The 18845-nt window shown below is 42.7% G+C and overlaps 1 protein-coding gene across 1 annotated transcript in view; it reads left to right on the top strand.

Annotated features, from left to right (window-relative positions):
- LOC126413204 (zinc finger C3H1 domain-containing protein-like) overlaps positions 1–18845 on the top strand; it is a 525925-nt gene that overhangs the window by 400205 nt on the left and 106875 nt on the right. The window contains exons 5-6 of the mRNA XM_050083100.1: positions 9886–10022; positions 17998–18141. Coding sequence (XP_049939057.1) covers positions 9886–10022; positions 17998–18141 — 281 coding nt within the window. The remainder of the gene's footprint in view (positions 1–9885; positions 10023–17997; positions 18142–18845) is intronic.

Below are 18845 nucleotides of genomic sequence, written 5' to 3'. Positions count from 1 at the left end.
TTATTCTTATCAGCGATGGGAGTATCTCGCCAGTTTCATTCCATTTAAATGAGCCGCCCTCCTGTGTTTTATTTTGTTTTCATTTCTGTCTTTATTTACTTTTTTTCCTTTTAGTTGCTCAATTGTTATCTTGCTTCACACCTGCAGAGGGAGGTGTGTTTTTCCAATGTATGTGTTTTCGCCCCCATAAGGCATAGCAGAGTATGCCTCTTCTTTTCCTTTCAATTTTGGCGATAAGTCCTACCACTGGAAGCACCCAGTTTAGCGTGCTGCGTCGACACTAGTGGATGGCGGCATTTTTGGAGAGGAAAAGGTAGGGCTATAGGAGAGGTAGGACGCCCAATTTTAAAAAAAAAAAAGAAAGAAAAAACATAGATGTTAAATGGGCCAGAAGTTACGTATTTCGATCGAAAAAGATAAGAACATATCGATTAGACGACGTAATCTTTAGTTGGTACAGGGCATTAGCAAATATGCACGGGGAATGTGGGTGCGCGGAACTAAAGGATATAAGTCACAGGAAAGCGCGAAGGAGCCCCTCTGTTAAGGAGTGGGTGTCACAAAGGCGTGTGGTAGTGATGGAGACAGCAGTGATCGTGCCTCAGTGGCGAGCTACGGTATTTGCCAGACGTCGCCCTCGCGGCGGCCTACCACACTGCGACCAGATGTTAGGCTGCGCCTGTGTATCGCGAGCGTACCACTGGAGACTGGGACAGGGACAGGTGCCGTCACGGCCCGTTCTGGCGCCGACGGCCTATTTCCAGTGTTGTTTGGAGAAGGTCGGGCGCACACAGCGTAAAAGACGTGGCGGGCGGCCCGCTGCGTGCTCCACACGGGCTCGTACTCGCACCTGCGCAACAGGCGCATCTTCACTGTCAGGAGGAGTCTTGGCTAATAGGGGGGGGGGGGGGGGAGGAACAGGGACTACAGACGAATTCCGGACATTTGCCACTCTTGCCCCTTCGCCAGGTAGCGATCCCTCAGGTAAGTCCATTACCAGTACGTAAGTGACCTTCTCCTTCGATATCTTGGCCAAATACAGAGCTTCTTTTCCGAAATCGAAATATTTATAACTTTTGGGAAACGAAAGCAATACCGACGATTATGTCAGTATGTAATTAGTACTGCCATGTATAAATACAGATTCCTCTGTCTGTACGGTAGCTTCCTTTCACGCTTACTGATTGCGATCTAAACAGTCCATCGTCATGGGAGCAACAAGAAAGGAACGATGTAAAGAGATTGCGAACGTTGATCAATGCATTTGTGCCTACTTTAATTACTACAACTGCATGCCCAAAAGACAACAAGGAATTCTAAATGGGTATGTGAATGTTTGAAAAGAAGGACGACGTACTCCATATTAATTTACTCTCTGGAATGCGATATCCCTTGCGGCGAAACGTTAGTTAATAAAGTGTAACGGGACAATGTTCAAAACATGACTGGAAATACTTTCACTAAATAGTGATAAGAACATCTATGATTGACATGTCATCTAAAGTCGACGTAAAATTTCAAAAAGTTAGAAATAAGGAAATGAAGTAATACAGAATGCTACACTTGTAACGCACGTTGTTGTTCTATATTGTTTAGCTCTGGTATTTACAGGGTCACAGAGAAAGCATCTTAGGTTCTGGAGGGAAAAGCCGTAATTGTAATTATCTGCACTACAACAGAAACAAGAAGGACAACTTAAGGAAAAATAATGTAAGCTCACAATCGACTTAGAAGCAGATAATTCCCGTGACTTAGTATGGGCAGAGGCTATATTCGACAACCGGAATAAACTATGAACTGTCTCAGATGAAACAGATGCTGAACAGTTCAAAGAAAACTTGAGTCTCATCACAAATAGGTACCCTACTGATACAATTATAGTTGGCAGTTACTTCAATCTACCTTCCGAATGTAGAAAATAATACATTTTCATACCTATTGCAAATAGAAAACAACTTCCGTAATTGTTCTAAATGCTTTTTGTAATTATTTTTAACAATTAGTTGACGAGGCCATTCAAATTGTAAATGGTTATGAAAACACAAAATAATCCTGAGCATCACGACGGATACAGGGATTAGTGAACACATAGTCGCAGCGAGGCTCAATTCCGTAACAAAGAAATTCACCAAAACTAAACGAGAAGTATATCTATTTATAAAAGCAACTAAAAATTCAGTTGTCGTCTTTCTAAGAGACAGTCTCCAATCCTTCCAAACTATGTAAGTGAAGACCATATGTGGCTTAAGTTCAAAGAAATAGTATCAACAGCACTCGAGAGAGTCATACCAAATAAATTAGAGACGGAACTGTTCCCCCATGGTACACAAAACACGACAGAAAGCTGCTGCTGAAGCACCGGAAAAGGCAAGTATAATTTAGACGAACGCATAATCTCCAAGATTGGCGAAGTTTTACTGAGGCTCGAAATTTGGTGCGGATTTCAATGCGAGATGCATTTAATAGTTTCCACAACGAAACTCTCTCTAGACCTGTGGCGGAAAATCCAAAGAGATTCTGGTTCTATGTTAAGTAAACCAGTGGAAAGGCTCAGTAAGCGATGGGGAGGAGGAGGAGGAGGGGTAGACAAGAGACCCAACCCTTCGGAGCGGGTAAAATCGTGGCAAATGTCCGGCGTGGCAAATGTCCGCACACACTACAGACGAGAACGTCTAAATTATTCTTAATTCAAAGGGAAGAAAAGTAGTGTGATGCGAAGTATAAACAAATAACGTGGAAAATTATATATTATTTCTCACGTCAACATACCTTTTCCTTAACACAAACTAAACGTACAAGAATGAATGATGTCTCGTTAGAACGATTTTCTACAGGCTCTGACACTGCATAGCTGTTTTGCACTAAAACTTACTATTTGTGAAAAATTGAATATGAAAGATACTTCTCATTGTGAAAGGCAACAGGGCATCATACATGCCCAGCTTCATACCAATATTTTACGAAGCTAACTTATTAATCACGAATAAGAGACTCCCTTTTCAAACTATCTTATTACAAATATCATTTTATGTGTTTTAAATCACTTATTAACTGGGTAATTTGTAAACAGCGTTGTCATTGATAGTAAGCGTGACCACTGCGGTAGTCAGTTATCTCTCTGCCCGTCGTACAAGTCGATTAATCTAAACGAATATACTTTCCGGAACGACAGACATATTTGTCATTGTCGCCAAGTACCCTTATCCCAACGGCTACACGTATTCCAAATACTGCCATTATTTACAGCTTCAAAAGTGCAAAAGTTTCGCACGGGCCCCCTGTTTACAATGAACGCTCAGCTGATTGACACTGGGAAAACTGTTGTAATACAACGAATAGACTTAACACAACCTGATAACAAGCATGTGTTTTCAGCTGATAACCCGACAGTTGCCTAATAAAATTGCATTTGCGATCGTTATAAACAAGTCGCAAGGACAAACGCTTCAAAGAGCAGGATTGTATTTACCAAATCTCGTCTTTACTCATGGACAATTGTATGAAGCCTTTTCAAGGATAACTAAATCAACTAACATCTGGATCCCTTGAAGAGAATGGAAAATAAAATGTACACGAAGATTGCATTTTTACGTAACTATCGTTTACACCGAGGTATTTTACTGCACTGTAAAGAATTTTGTTCACAACTAAGGATATATCATGGATTCATGATTATTGTTTCGCGTCGTTCTTTTCATTTTTAAAGATGTCTTCTCTTCATTCCCACAACCATACCATACTTTCATGATTATTATTTCACTTCGTTCGGTTCATTTTTAAATATTTTTCTCTTCATTCCCACAACTACTCTATCCCAACGATTACACTTATTCCAAGTAATGTCATTATTTGAACCTATAAAAGTGTGAAAGTTTCGCACGAGTCAGTTGGCATTTCATGATCCTTATAAGATTACCAACAAGTGAAAAGGCGTTAACATTTTACCATGTTAACTTTTGTGTATAAGGCGACCAAAATAAAAATGACGCGAAATACATTTACTGGTCTTAAACGAAATAACTTGTCGTAATTCGTGAATAGGTGAACCGTTCTGTACAGAAGACAATAAAAATGACAGCTACTAGTTCCAGAGATTCAAAACCATGAGTAGGGCCTATGGGTCATTTCAGTCGGTGTTACGAAGGGAAAGACTCCATTTGGTGTCCCACACCTGATCTATAACGTAGATGCGAACGTGTGTTTATTTCTTAATTTCCAACTACGTCTTCCTTGTTAGACTGAGACATTGCAATAACAGTGAAAAGTCAGTCAGTGCATTTATCCGTTTTGTCTCAACAATTTAGAGGACCGACGTTTGGAGCTGGCTGCAGAACGATTCTATTGCCACCAATGCACATTTCGTGTAGGACGGCGAAGACAAGAAACTTAGGACTTGTACGAAGGCATGCAGGCAGTCGTCTTCCATCCAAAGATTCCCATTTGAGTTCACGAAGAATATCCGCAACTCCGTGGAGGTTTGTACCGTCTAAGCAACTAAATGAAAGCAGTTTGTTTATTGCCATTTGCTTCTTGTATTTGGGAAGCATCATCAGTGGCCTGAAATACATGTTTCCTTTTATACATACAATAAATGTATTATGTGGTAGATATAATATGCTGCTATATTACTTTTTGTCGTTTTTCTCTCTTCTTTTTTGGGTTAGAATCAACTAACCTAAAAAAACAAGAGATAAACAAAAGAAAAAAGTGAAATATCGCCACTTCTGTTTACACAAGACATGAACATGAAATCAATGAATAAACTGCTGGAAACCAAAGCCTTCTAGATCGAATACTTCCAGAGATAGAGATAGTAAAGTAAGACAATGTAGAACGATTTTATTTTATGACGCTTCCACTGTTAACTTGGAAAAGATAAAAAGTACACTTCCAATTTGAATTATTTGATAAATAATACATCAAATTCTTCAGGAGAAATCAAACATTATTATGGGATAATAATCGTAAAATGTCACTTTTAGACCAGTTACTCCCACTAAGATAAGCGTTACAAACGTATTCCCACGCCCGGGTTCCCGGGTTCGATTCCCGGCGGGGTCAGGGATTTTCTCTGCCTCGTGATGGCTGGGTGTTGTGTGAGGTTTCAACTGCGTTCCGTGCTCCAGATGTTGGCATTAATCGAGTAGTCGGATACTATAGTACCTTGGTTATAGGGTTAATTGCTGGATTTGTGTGGTCTTGTAAGATATTAATGGCAGCTAAATGATGCCTAAGATACTTTTGGAAAATTCGAGAAAAATAATGTCTTCATCGTGTTTTGCTACACTTCCAAAATGCCAGCGCTCCAGGATTACTTGTGATACTCCCTGTCATTTCATTTCGCTCACAAAGATAACAAAACGCTTGTTGTGAGCTAATTTAATTAAAGGGACACGTCCAGATGAATGTACGAAATACGAGCTAATTAAAAGTTGCAACCGCGTTCGGCGTCTACAGCGGTTGCTCGCTTTCCTCGGTAATCCCCCACTTTGGGCCGTCGCCCCGCCGCTCTAATTGGCCAGAACACTGGGACCGCATCATCGATTGGAAGCCGTCCCTTCCTCCGGCAACCGTATCGGCGCGCACCGAAACCACCTGGACCACTCCAGAAGGATTCCACGCAGGCGCTCGGCAGATCTGCGCTGCTCCACACCACAAACGGCTGGTGTAGTAGGCCAGCACGGCGCGTGTGTATTACGTCGTCAGCGAACAGGAGTGGGGTACAAACCCAGATTTAGGTCTTTTCCCGCGTTTTTCCTAAATCAAATTAAGGCACATTTAGGGATGAGTGTTTTGAAAAAGGAATAAGACCGATTGTCTTTCCCAATCCTCCAGAACCAGAGTTTATGCCCAGTTTCCCCTACGTCGTCAACGTAGCATTAGACATAAGTCGCGAAACTACGACAGTTTTCCACCAACTTCATTACTGCAGCGCTGTCAAGCGGATAGCATGTATAAACACACCAAGAATCTGTGTCTTGTGTACATAAGGGGAGCGCTTTCGGGGTGGGGGGTTGGGGGGAGGGAAGCACATTTAAAATTCGTTCTTCGGAGCTTATTGTGGCTATATGAATTGTAGTAGCAATCAGAAATATAATCCGGAAATATCCTTCTTTCGGTTTACAAAGAGGGTCGTTCGATGAGTAATGCCGCACATTTTTTAAAAAAATCCATTAACATAAACAGACAAACGTCCTTGTTGGTGCTTCACATTTGATGTTTATTCTGTGCGCCGATGAAGTTTCAAACCGTTCTGGCAGATGGCAGAGTCGTAGTACAGCGTCAAAATGGCGTCTGTATACGACTCACGTTACAAGCAGCGTGCTGCTATTGAATTCTTGTGTGCAGAAAAAGAAACGGTGGTAAACATCCATAAACGTTTGCATGCAGTGTATGGCGATGCTCCAGTTGATAGGAGTACAGCTGGGCGATGGGTAAAGAAAGGTACAGCCTCAGGAGATGCAGAAACAGAGCTCCGTGATCAGCCACGCTCGGGACGTCCTGTCACAGCCACTGCTCCAGACATGCTGAATCGTGCGGATGCCATTATTCGTGCCGATCGGCACATCACAACTCGACAATTGGCTCTACAGCTGTCGTTCAGCATTGGAAGTGCGTCTGCAATGATCGAGACTCTCGGATATTCAAAGAGGTGTTCACGATGGGTTCCACGAAAGCTCACAGCGGCCCACAAGATTCAAAGAAAGGCCATTTCATCTGAATTGTCGGAGCGTTCTGAGGCCGACGGAGAGGACTTTCTGTCACGGATCGTTACGGGGGACGAAATTTCGGTGCACAAATTTGCGCCGGAAACAAAAAGGCAGTCTATGGAGTGTCATCATCCTCATTCACCAGAAAAGAAGAAATTCAAGACAACCCCCGCCGCCGGAAAAGTCATGGTATCAGTCTTCTGGGATTGTGATGGCGTCATTCTCGATGTGATGCTAAGAGGGTCAACCATCAATTCAGAGGCGTACGTGAAGACTCTGAATAAACTCACGAACCGTTTCCGACTTGGTCGATGGGACAAGAATCCAGCAGAAATCTTGCCCCAACACGAAAATGCACGCCCACACACACAAGTCTGACAATCCGAGAACACATCGCCAAATTGGGTTGGGCATTGTTGTTTCATCCACCCTACAGTGAAGACCTGTCACCCTCGGACTTCCATCTCTTTGGACCACTTAAAAATTCCCTACGGGCAACTCACTTTGAAGATGACGAGATTGTCAGTCATGCAGTGAAAATATGGCTACCCCTACAGGACAAGAGCTTTTACCAGCAGGGAATAGCTGCTCTTCCACAACGTTGGCATACTGCCATAGAAAGTGATGGAGACTACGTGGAAAAATAGGACATGGACAAGACACGTTGATGTATATTTTCACCAAATTCTGACTCTTAACAATAAACATGTTCTGAGAAAAAAAGTGGGGCATTACTTATTGAACGACCCATGTAAGTGAATAATGTTACACATAACAGATGCTCCATTTGGGATGGTTAGTGGCACGTTCCGGTCATGGGAGATGCAGTTTAACATTTCCATTCAGTCTAATGTCTTTAGAATTCCGTTGTTAATAAGACTGGAAAGTTTTTACCAACGTTTCATTATTGCACTACTGTATAAGTTTCTGAACGTTTCCCGAAGCTGAGAAACATGTCAGTTGACGACTCTTTCAATATATGGTTTCGTTCTTCGGTATCACAAGTATACATATAGGCTGTAACTGGATTCCATTTACATACTATGAGGACAAGCTCCTTACACCAAAACAAGGAAATATGGGCTCTAAAATTCATATCTTAAGGGCTAGGGGCACTTGTTCAACAGCAAAGACGTGTTTCACAGTAGCGAAGAGGAGCAAGTGTTCATAGCTCTTAACGTGTGTATTTTAGAGACCAGCCGCACGGAGTGGCCGCCCGGTTTGAGGCGTCATGTCACGGATTGCGCGGCCGCTCCCGCCGGAGGTTCGAGTCCTCCCTCGGGCATGGGTGTGTGTCTTGTTCTTAGCATAAGTTAGTTTACGTAGTATGTAAGTCTATGGACCGATGACCTCAGGAGTTCGGTCCCTTAGGAATTCATACACATTTGAACACACATTTAGAGCCCATGTTTACTGGACATTTTTTAAAAATTTGATCTATGCTATCTCCTCCCAAAATATGGAAAGCGAAGAGCTTTCAGTAGAAGAGATATGTTTCGAGGCGTCTAAGACCAACAAGAGATTATAGCTCTCAAGCTAAGCAATTTAGAGTCCATGGTTACCAGACATAATTTCCTCGTTTTTAACTAAGGAATCTGTCTGTAAAGGAAATATATTTATACCATGAATATTTTTGTGGTTATGTACTTGAATGATTAAGGAAAATCGTAGCTCCTACTCCAAGGCAGTGAATGTGGCCGTGTGCAAACGACCAAGGAATTTCTAAAATTTCAAGATCGTAACAAATTTCATGAACGCAACGAAACGTTTTGATTTCCGTTACATTATATGCATATAAACGAAGAGAGAGAGTTATTAATTATGTATTGGTAGTACAACAGCGTTTTGTGGTACAATATCCATGCAGTGTGCTTTCTTCCACTCCCTAGGAGCGGGAAATGGCTTGTTAATATGAGAATGGATGGTTTGCCATGGCAGACAGAGATCAAAATTTGAACGCGATATACGGTTTCTTAGTGCAAGTACCCCAGGGCCACTTTATTATTGTTGTTGTTACCATTGCAAGCTGCATTCTTGTAAAGTGTCCTTCGGGCACGTTTTGCTTCAAGTAGATTACAAAATGGAACTACACAAGGCAGCGACGAATGATAACACAAATTTTCTTTGCAAGGATTACGTGAAGCAGGGCTGTCTGTGGCATGAACGAATAGACTCGCTGCGTGTAGCCTACATGCATCTGAGCCTCATTAGTGTAATATTCGCGCAAACTGACTTGGCGTGGTGCCTTTATGGTCGCTCCCATCAGCCATAGCGCCGAGTGTCAACTTAATTTGCGCATTTAGTATTTCTCCCTTTACACTCCCCCTAGCCACACTTCATCCCAGTCACCAAATTGGCGATTGCTACATGCCTGAGGACTGTGTGCTGTCAACCGACCCTTTCGCTTAGGTGAGTTTTGGCTTATGTTTCTTTTCTCCCCAATTTGGCTCAGTGCATGATACGTCTGTGGTCGTGGTGGGGGACGAGACTAGTTCTATTTTGCGAAAATCATGATTTTTTTTCTTGGGCAGAAGGGCGGGGAGGCGGGAGTGATGGCAGCTGCCCTCTCGTGTCCCTCACTTGATGTACCCTTATCGGTTGCAGTGGACTCACAAGGACACGACTGATTGCCTTCCTCCATCTTTCAAAAAATAGCTCTGAGCACTATGGAACTTCTGAGGTCATCAGGCTCCTAGAACTTGGAACTACTTAAACCTAACTAACCTAAGGACAGCACAAACATCCATGCCCGAGGCAGGATTCGAACCTGCGACCTAGAACCGCTCGGCCACCTCGGCCGGCTTCCTCCATCTTTGTCCAACCTTAGTTTGTGCTCCATCTCCTGAAACCCTAATCTTACTTTACATTAGACGAATGTACTCCTTTTCTCCTCTCTGTGTTTCCCGCTAAAGTAGGTGCCGACGATAGCTCTGTACAATCACTCCCTCATACCCTATCAAGAACAACCAAAAGAAAGTGAGCACCTACCATTCTGCCGCTAGACAATCTTTTATTGAACCAGATGATCTGCTGCATCTATTCTGTGCTGATTACAAATATATGTCAGTCAGTACGTTTAGTTCCAGACGCATGTTTGTCACACAACAGGCTTTCTCTTTTCTATGTTCTGTTTGTGCTAGTGAGATTTTAGCAGCTGAGTGGGTTTTGTTCACAGCATCCGGTTCGGGGTCCGTGATGGGCCGTGAGGTGGGCCCGCCCCCGCCACCGCCGCCGCGCGCCGCCTCCGCCATGTCTCTGCACCTGCAGCCGCCCCCGGACAAGCCCGACCGCCAGGCCGGCGTCGCCGCACCAGTACGTTACATTCACGTTTGTGCTTGCACTCGTAGCCTAACATTCGTTAAGTAGTGAAATGGGATATTGTCTCAACGCCAGTGTTTCACTGCAACACAGTGTTGGTGTAACATCTTGTGAATACAGTTCACACATAAAGCTCCTTCACGTTACATATTTTATACTTATATTGGGTAGTAAGTGAAATACTGCAGATTGCATGGGGAGCAGTCGACATCTGGGGCAAGTACAGTTTTAACTTATATACACTACTGGCCATTAAAATTGGTACACCACGAAGATGACGTGCTACAGACGCGAAATTTAACCGACAGGAAGAATATGCTGTCATATGCAAATGATTAGCTTTTCAGAGCATTCACACAAGGTTGGCGCCGGTGGCGACACCTACAACGTGCTGACATGAGGAAAGTTTCCAACCGATTTCTCATACACAAACAGCAGTTGACCGGCGTTGCCTGGTGAAACGTTGTTGTGATGCCTCGTGTAAGGAGGAGAAATGCGTACCATCACGTTTCCGACTTTGAAAAATGTCGGATTGTAGCCTATCGCGATTGCGGTTTATCGTATCGCGACATTGCTGCTCGCGTTGGTCGAGATCCAGTGACTGTTAGCAGAATATGCAATCGGTGGGTTCAGGAGTGTAATACGGAACGCAGTGCTGGATCCCAACGGCCTCGTATCACTAGCAGTCGACATGACAGGCATCTTATCCACATGGCTGTAACGGATCGTGCAGCCACGTCTCGATCCCTGAGTCGACAGATGAGGATGTTTGCAAGACAACAACCATCTCCAAGAACAGTTCGACGACGTTTGCAGCAGCACGGACTATCAGCTCGGAGACTGTGGCTGCGGTTACCCTTGACGCTGCATCACAGACAGGAGCGCCTGCGATGGTGTACTCAACGGCGAACCTGGGTGCACGAATGGCATAACGTCATTTTTTCCAATGAATCCAGGTTCTGGTTACAGCATCATGATGGTCGCATCCGTGTCTGGTGATATCGCGATGACCGCACATTGGAAGTTTGTATTCGTCATCACCATACTGGCGTATCACCCGGCGTGATGGTATGGGGTGCCATTGGTTACACGTCTCGGTCACCTCTTGTTCGCATTGACGGCACTTTGAACAGTGGACGTTATGTTTCAGATGTGTTACAACCCGTGGCTCTACCCTTCATTTGATCCCTGCGAAACCCTACATTTGAGCAGGATAATGCACGACCGCATGTTGCAGGTCCTGTACCGGCCTTTCTGGACACAGAAAATGTTCGACTGCTGCCGTGGCCAGCACATTCTCCAGATCTCTCACCAATTGAAAACGTCTGGTCAATGGTGGCCGAGCAACTGGCTCATCACAATACGCCAGTCACTACTCTTGACGAACTGTGGTATCGTGTTGAAGCTGCACGGGCAGCTGTACCTGTACACGCCATCCAAGCTCTGTTTGACTCAATGCCCAGGCGTATCAAGGCCGTTATTACGGCCAGAGGTGGTTGTTCTGGGTACTGATTTCTCTGGATCTATGCACCCATATTTCGTGAACATGTAATCACTTGTCAGTTCTAGTATAATGTATTTGTCCAATGAATACCCGTTTATCATCTGCATTTGTTCTTGGCGTAGGAATTTTAATGGCCAGTAGTGTATTTAGCAACAATAATAACGCTGTAAAACAATCATATCTGTCTGTTTGAACGCGCCAGCCGGAGTGGCCGTGCGGTTCTAGGCGCTACAGTCTGGAGCCGAGCGACCGCTACGGTCGCAGGTTCGAATCCTGCCTCGGGCATGGATGTGTGTGATGTCCTTAGGTTAGTTAGGTTTAAATAGTTCTAAGTTCTAGGGGACTGATGACCTCAGAAGTTAAGTCCCATAGTGCTCAGAGCCATTTGAACCATTTTTTTGTTTGAACGCGCTTACCTCCGACTCTACCACAGGAATTTTCGGGGGTTTTCACAGATAACTTGATCGTAGCTTGGGGCAAAGTGTAGGCTTTATTTCATCAATATTGGATGACGGGGAAAAAATATACCTAAATTAAAATTTTTTTCTGAAATCGTCTGTTCCTCTTAATACTTCAGACGCTTAATCTTCACGGCGTTGTACACAAAAGAACCAATTAATGACGCTGTTGGTTTCATGATACATCCAAGAACCAATAGACGGCGCTGTTAGGTGTTTCTTTTTTTATGCAGTAACAGATGTACTTCTGGAAGTTTACGTCAGTGACAGAATTAAGCGCCGCAGCCCTGTCTGTACGGGTACAGACTAATAGCGAATTTACTTGGCTAAGATACACGAAGTTATTGATTTCGCTTAGTGTATTTGAAACATGACGACATTGGTTTTCTGCTTTCGATAGGTTTTATTTGTATTCTGTGCTAGAAAAAACGAATCTATCGAGTTTGCTTTGCGATCTGGATTCCTGAAACTAAAAACTCCACCCGAACAGGCCGTGAAGACCCAACAGTACCGACCGGCTGCCCTGTCATCCTCAGCTCACAGCCGTCACTGGATGCGGATATGGAGGGGCAGGTGTTCAATGCACCGCTCTCCCGGCTGTATGTCAGTTCCCGAGACCGGAGCCGCTACTTCTCCATCAAGTAGCTCCTCAGTTTGCCTCACAAGGGCTGAGTGCACCCCGTTTGCCAACGGCACTCGGCAGACCGGATGGTCACCCACCCAAGTGCCAGCCCAGCCTGACAGTGCTTAACTTCGGTGATCTGACTGGAACCGGTGTTATCACGGTGGCAAGGCTGAAGGCGATTTGAGTGCCTACTAATTACGTTTTGATCTCGTTTTTTTTTTACGTATACAAATGCCGAGAAAACAGCCGTGTATTTCTGAATACTACAGAATAGCTAAAAGACTGCGGACAATGCGGTCTCAAGAAACCAATGAAGATATTGAGACGATAGTTTTTGCGGCATCAGGACTTAACTTGCTCTTTCGAAACTTGTTCCGAAAGCGAGGCGCTACGTCACTCCAATCGAGAGCACCATGGATTAACTCGCTCCGCATTACATATTATAAAAAAAAATCGTAGCCATAGGTACTTAGTGCTACCCGCGCAAAGCTGGGACAGGCAGCTGGTTCATCTATAAAGTGTAAACAACGAATCCACACCGCCTGCAGAGGCGTCTTGAAATATCTTTGACTTCCTACCTTCTCTTCCCCGTTTATTTTTTCCCAGTTCATTTTCTGCTTACTGTTCAACAGAACAAAGCTGTGCTCAACCCGAAAGTGGGGTTGAACGCTGTGGTGATTTACCCATGCTACGCATGGTCCTTCAGTCTTTCAAGTGACTGACCCTGTCACTTATAGACGAACTCTGAACTACGGTGCTCATCGGAAAATTTTCACATTGACAAATCGTTACCAGAGCCGAAAGATGCGAGAAACTCTAGCACTGTCCGCGGATCGTACGTTCAGACCTCTGGAGTAGAAGTTTGGTACTTAGCCACTGAGACGTCCGCTCCTGGTAGCTCAGTGGTCAGCGCGGCAGAATGTCAATCCCAAGGGCCTGGGTTCGATTCCCGGCTGCGTCGGAGATTTTTCTCCGTTCAGGGACTGGGTGTTGTGTTGTCCTTATCATCATCATTTCATCACCATCGACACGCAAGTCGCCGATGTGACGTCAACTCGAAAGACTTGCACCAGGCGAACGGTCTACCCGACGGGAAGCCCTAGCCACACGGCATTTCCATTTCAACCTCTGAGACAGCAAGCTACATTCTTAATAGTCTTTAGTGCTGATGATGTTGTTTGGTTTGTGGGGTGCTCAACTGCTCGGTCTTCAGCGCCCGTACAAAGTCACAATTTTTACACAGTCCAATCTGGTAATGATGGTGAAATGATGAGGACAACACAAACACCCGGTCCCCGGGCAGAGGAAATCCCCAACCCGGCCGGGAATCGAACCTGGGAGCCGGTGATCCAGAGGCAAGTGCTGATGATGAAATGATTTATATAGCTACAATGCAAGACACAAAAATGCAGTCTCCAGTCACATTAATGTTAGTGGACATGCCCTTTTTGACGTCAGATAAATCGCTACGTTTCCGCTTTACGACAATGACGGGGTCCTTTATCCGCGTCTCCGCGATACTGTTTATATACCCTCCACTGTTAGTGCTGCCGCCTACCGCCTGTGAGTGTGTGTTGCATGTTGACGTCGAACACTACTGTGACTGGACTGTGTAATTTCTCTATAGACTTGGCCTCCTTGTCTAGTATTAAGACGAGAAATATAGTTATCCTAAATAAATTGCCTACATTTAAGGACTCAGAATTCCTTTTAGGCGTTTGGCAGGAATCAATATTCACTGTAGAGAGTCCTCTGTTCTTGTAGCATGTAAGTGTTGCTCTTTCATAAGCATCATGGTGGCTATGCAGGTGTCAAGCTACCTTTAGAAGAACCACAGCATTTAATATATCTGTTCTCTTTTCCGAAGTATTACAAGTTCTGCTACTTTTAACCAGGGACAGGAAAAAGTTTTTTTTTTTTTTTTTGTATAACCAATTTCAGTGCTGTTGTTCGTGGATTTTGGTGTTATTTACTGCCAGCTTGTTTCCCTTTTCGATTATTTATTTTCGACCTGTTCAGCCACTTTTTTATGTTATGTTGAATTGTATTTAGTATACAATTTACACTGCAGTACCTTAGAAGAAAGAAGAAAAACATTTATGTTAAAAAATAACACTTTAAGACAAGTAGGTTTTCAGGCAAACACTGCACACAGTTTTTCAAATGCTAACATGGCCTTAATTTACACGTTGTCTGTAAAGAGATCATGCCACCGACATGTCGACACTTCATACTGCAGTTAGAAAATAATATCTCTCTGTCTACATTGGAACACAGAATCCGAACAGCGTTAACTGCCGCAACTCCAAACTGCTCATGAACAGCTCCTCTTGCCTCCAGACTATGTCAACATTTCCTGATTGCATGGTCACTTGCTCTTCAGCAAAATTTTGAAGAGATTTGTTATACCCTTTCATAGTATCTGCCCCAACGGCCTTGTTGCAGTGGTAACACTGGTTTTCATCAGATCACCGAAGTTAAGCGCTCTCGTGCTTCTCTAGTACTTGAATGGGTCACCGTCCACGTCTACCGAGTTCTGTTGGCAAGTGGGGTGCACTCAGCCCTTGTGAGGCCAATTGAGGAGCTAGAGACTGAGACATAGCTTCACCTGTCATGAAAGCTAACAAGGGCCGGTAGAATGGTGTGCTGACAACATGCTCCGTATGCACATGTGGTGACTACTAAGGGCTGAATAACGAGAATTGTTAGAATAGAGGTTTATCGCAATCTGTGTAGTTTGAGTGCTTTCTGTCATATTGAATGATAACTAGAGGATTGCATGAACATGAAGTATGCAATTCCCTATCTACCAAGCATGGACGTCTCCTCTCCCGCTTTTGAGAAACATGAGTTCATCAAAATCTACAGAATGATTACCCTTGTATGATTGATTGTGGTTAGCTAATGTTATGTCATGCAGAGACTAGGTGAAGTAGAATGTCTGAAGATGCTCCAACAAACAACCAAACTGTTGAAACTATAATTGACCTATTTAATTTTTGGGAGTTCTTCTATGCTAGATTATCACCATAAGTGTTTATTGATGACTGTAGAATAAATTGCGTTCAGTTGACTTCAGGTTTTTCTCAGGTTGAGCATAACATCAGAATTGAAAAGCGGATTGATGTAATGGTGCCTTCACCTTGATTTAATCATTTGGCTGGAAAGACATGTGGCGTGGATTCCACTTTAAAACAGTAGTTGCGGAAGTGGCGTCCAAGTGAAATACTTGCAATGGGCTGCTGAGTCAAATGAAATCGTTACACCATTTTCTCACGAGCAGAGGAAAAATGTAGGCTCTTATATTGGAAGACACTCAAAAGGCCTCAAAAATCCATGCAAGACAAGAGAATTGGAATGGCTATTGAAAAGGTGCTGCACTATAATGTTTGACCAACACCACACACTAAACAATCTGGCTCCTCAAAACAGTTTTTTTTAGAATATTATGAACCATCATGGCTTAATGTGAAGGGACCCCTTTCTTTTCACCAGTTTTTCAGTATGCTGGTAGGAAGTATTTTGCTTTAGATTAACATGCGAAGAATGTTGTATGCAAATAGGCAAAGGCGTTGCTGGAAGGGATGTGTGCTACACATACTGAAGATGACATTCCACATCATGAAATGCTAATGGAAATTAGCTGCAAAAATAGTCGGATACATGTGAAAGTGAATTTGAATGAACATGCACTAGTCTGTATGTAAGAATGTTATAACAGTACTTCAGTTTTTGAATCTGACTGAGCTGATAAATTTTGTTGAGTAAGCAAAATTAGTTAATAGTTTAATGATATTTACCTACAGTATTTATGAAGTTTCTGTGTGCTTTGACTCGTTCATCATTTCTTAAGTTTTCCTTCAAGACTGGATTAACAGAATATAATAAATGAATTGAGCCTAAAATTTTAATTGGCTGAAGTTATGATATATGTGTAGCATATTGTAGAAGTAGCTCCTTTTGCTGTTGAAGACTTATAAAAGGTTGGTAATATCAGCTAGAGCCAGAATACTGAGAAAAAATCAAATGCAAGAAATCTTACTATGTTTAGGTGCAGAAAGTTTAGTAGACACCAATAACTTCATAAAACTCTTCATTTCTTCAATGTTGACCATTTTTCCTGACAATTCTCATACTGAAATTTATTTCAGAATTAGAAATAATTGTCATGTGGTTTTGTGTCCGCCTTAACTTTTCCAAAGAAATTCTGTTTCAATAGTTTATTATAGCCTTAACATAAAAGAGGATATACAGGGTGTCTGTCCAAAGAGTCGTCAGGTGCATTTTCTGTGGTGTTTCAGCAGATTTTTGCAATTTTATATTCGCAGTGTGTAGCTGGAGTCACCTCAACAGATACTGCTGATCACATCTTTTATGTGAGGAGGCCCAGTGCCGGCATAAACCATCGTTGGTTTCTCATTATGAACAAAATGATTTTTAAAGTAGAAAATTATATGCCCATTTGATAGATTGCTCAGAAATTAATCTAGTCCCAAATTAATCTTGTGTGATATTTGTTTTATCAATATATATTAACAGAGACAGTAAAACACGAAGTACTTCAGGAGTGACTGGGCAGCGCTGCTTCTAAACTGGGAGGTAGCGATCAGCACGGGCAAGGGCAGTGTTATCACTGCTTGGGTATTGGCAAGTCTCTGTGTTTTACTGGTCCTATTAATACATATTGATAAAATGAACATCGCACTAGACTAATCTGCGACCACTTTATCAAATAGGCTTGTAAAATTCTGCTTTAAGAGTATTTTGTTTGTTGCTTTGTGATGATGCTGGGCATCACATGAGTGGTATTTGTTTCAGCTGACTCCAATTGCACACTGAACTGGAACTATCAGTATCTGCTGAAAGACCAGACAAAATATGACTGACACCTCTTAGGAGGAACATCATTCATTTAAAGTTTAATATTGCTCCTCACAGAGTGGTGTAGTATACTTTTCATGGAAATTTGTTTCCACAGCATCTTGGGTCTTAGGTATTACAGACAGATTGTATTTCTTGATAGTATACCCGGTCTGCCTTGACACAGAAAAGAAAAGTTTCCCACGGGAACTAGACTGACAGACGATTCCTTCTAAAACATGTCTTACGCGCCCAGTTCATTTGACCAGAATACTGGCATTATTTTGAAAGTGAATTAGCTCTACACTACTTTTTATAATCATTCAAGGGATTTTTTTCTTATTGGCAGAATTACTGAAAATAAATTTCTTGTTCCATCTTAAGTGTAAACTACCACATTATATTTACATTTGGGCAGTACAAATTCAGATCTGCCTTTTATAAGTTCATAGTAGTCAATGACCACAATAAAGTACCAAGGGGACACTTAAGAGGAAAAGAATTTTGTATTGTGTACATCAGGAAGAAGCTGGGCTGCATGTGTCAGCTGGTGAACTGCTGGGGAGGACTCACGAAGAACTTGTGTTGCTGCTCATTCAACTGAGGCGTCAGAGTGCAGCTGTGTGCAAAGCTATGGAAACATGCCACATGGAAATCGAGGCTCAGGTTTGTCATGTGGACATTTCTCTGGTGATGGTCTGCAACAACTTGTTTTTCTCATTGGGCTGCACATTCTTCTGCCTCAGATCCAAACCTCCTTTCTGCTGACTTCCAGGTCTCGAGATATATATGCATAAATGAATGTGTCATTATTGATTTAACACCTGATGTGATTGCTTTATTGATTATGCCAATTAGTCCAGTTGAACTACTTTAATTCCCACAGTGTCAGATTTTACTTTCTGCCTGTTACAACTGCATTTGTTATCCTTGTGCTCTTTGATTATTGTGTGGTATGTGAAAAATAGAGGCTCAGGTATGTGTTGTGGGCATTGCCTGGTGATGGTCAGAAATAACTTGTTTCTCATAATCTTCTGCTTCTGAAGCCTTCTTTCTGTTGACTTTTCCAAGGCTTGTGACTTTTGTAAAACTGATTAACATGTACTTACAGATTTAATATATGAAACATGGTTGTTATTTTACTTGTGCTGTCAAACGTGCTCAGTGAAATTATCTTCACTGTTTTCTTTCTGAGGTGATTTCATCTGTCTAATCTAAAATTATTTTCCTCTAAGCCCCTATTATAATGTCCAGTGCTACATTAATGTATTCTACAAGAACTTCTGCTTACTGTCATTATAGGCATCTTTCTTCTAGGTATGTTACTCACTGAGTAACTATTCTATAAAAACTAGAAACATTTACATATA

This window comes from Schistocerca serialis, chromosome 7 (genome assembly GCF_023864345.2).
Source record: "Schistocerca serialis cubense isolate TAMUIC-IGC-003099 chromosome 7, iqSchSeri2.2, whole genome shotgun sequence".
NCBI lineage: Eukaryota > Metazoa > Arthropoda > Insecta > Orthoptera > Acrididae > Schistocerca > Schistocerca serialis.
This window is presented reverse-complemented; position numbering and strand designations above follow the sequence as displayed.